This window comes from Phaethon lepturus, unplaced genomic scaffold, assembly GCF_000687285.1.
Source record: "Phaethon lepturus isolate BGI_N335 unplaced genomic scaffold, ASM68728v1 scaffold782, whole genome shotgun sequence".
Taxonomy (NCBI): Eukaryota; Metazoa; Chordata; class Aves; order Phaethontiformes; family Phaethontidae; genus Phaethon; species Phaethon lepturus.
The window spans coordinates 125,381-126,545 of record NW_010522366.1 but is presented as its reverse complement, the minus strand read 5'-3'; the positions used below and the strand labels follow the sequence as shown (position 1 = coordinate 126,545).

Sequence of the window (1,165 nt, the reverse complement as noted above, 5' to 3'; positions counted from 1 at the left end):
GAACATTTCTTTCAGTCAGGGCAGATGCAGTCCTAAATAGTTAAGAGATTAAAAAAAAAAAAACAAACAACAAAAAAAACCCCAAAACCCCTCCCCCAGTCCCCCAGAGGAAAGCCTATTAAATGTTATTTGTTAGCACTTTACCGTTGTTTGGCACTGTTAAGGCTTGTATCAAGTGTAATGCAGGGTGCAATTGGCTTTGCGTTGTGAATGGACCCCCACGATCCTTCTTGTCGCCCCAGGGGGACATTTATCACAAGTAAGAGCGCAATTACAGTGCAGTTAAACTCACTGTAGTAAATCTCGTTTTTTAAAAAGAGAGCTAACTTTGTTGTTGCAGGTTTGGCTGCATGTCGTTAGTTTTGCAGCCCTCGTGCAGTCTACTATATGGCCTGGTATGGAGACCTAGTGACACTGCCTCCTTTAATTATATATTGTGCTTATTTATAATGTATGACCAATTTTAATAAAAGGATATGCTTTAATATTAATGGCCCTTTGTGTCCTACATATGGCACCCAGTTTAAGGATCTTTATCTCTCTTTTTCCCTCTGTCCCCTGCCACCCTCTTCTGCTGCAGCAAACCTGCGTCCAGGGGCTGAACAGAAAGTGGTGTTCATCACTGCACGTGTCCACCCTGGGGAAACACCATCTTCCTTCGTGTGCCAAGGTGAGTGTCTGCATGAAGATGGCAGATCTGATGAGGTCTGATTTCAATGTGCGTATCAGGTTTGCATAGCTTTAAATCTGATAGAAGGCCGAGTTCACACAACAGTTCTTTCCACAGTGACGATATTAGCAGAATCTCTCACCTCTACCCAGCTGCCTGTCTTCTTGCGGGCAGTAGGAATGTATTATCTCTGAGTCTTGTGAATGTTTGGTGAATTTGGTCAGAACTGGACAGTGGGCTCTGAAGCTATTTGGGAAGAATTGACGGTCATGCTCATACATGTGCAATATGATCATGTAAGGCTCCTTTTCTTAGGAAAACAGGCTGGAAAAGCTCTGGGAGTGGTTCTCTGTCAACTGCTTATGTTTTCTTGCTGTCTGCTATCTTCAGCTTCTTTTTCACTCCAAAGCAGTGACCCTAGTTCTCCAGTTTGGTTCTAAGAGGCCTCCATTTGTCTGAAGCTGCTACTCTGAGGAGCACAGCTCCCGGTGGCAG

At 44.1% G+C, this 1,165-nt stretch overlaps 1 protein-coding gene across 1 annotated transcript in view; it reads left to right on the top strand.

Annotated features, from left to right (window-relative positions):
• Nucleotides 1-580: 580 nt before the first annotated feature.
• AGBL4 (ATP/GTP binding protein-like 4) overlaps nt 581-1,165 on the top strand; it is a gene marked incomplete at both ends in the record, with an annotated part of 120,119 nt that continues 119,534 nt past the window's right edge. The window contains one exon of the mRNA XM_010281770.1: nt 581-670. Within this exon, the coding sequence (XP_010280072.1) occupies nt 581-670 (90 nt within the window). The remainder of the gene's footprint in view (nt 671-1,165) is intronic.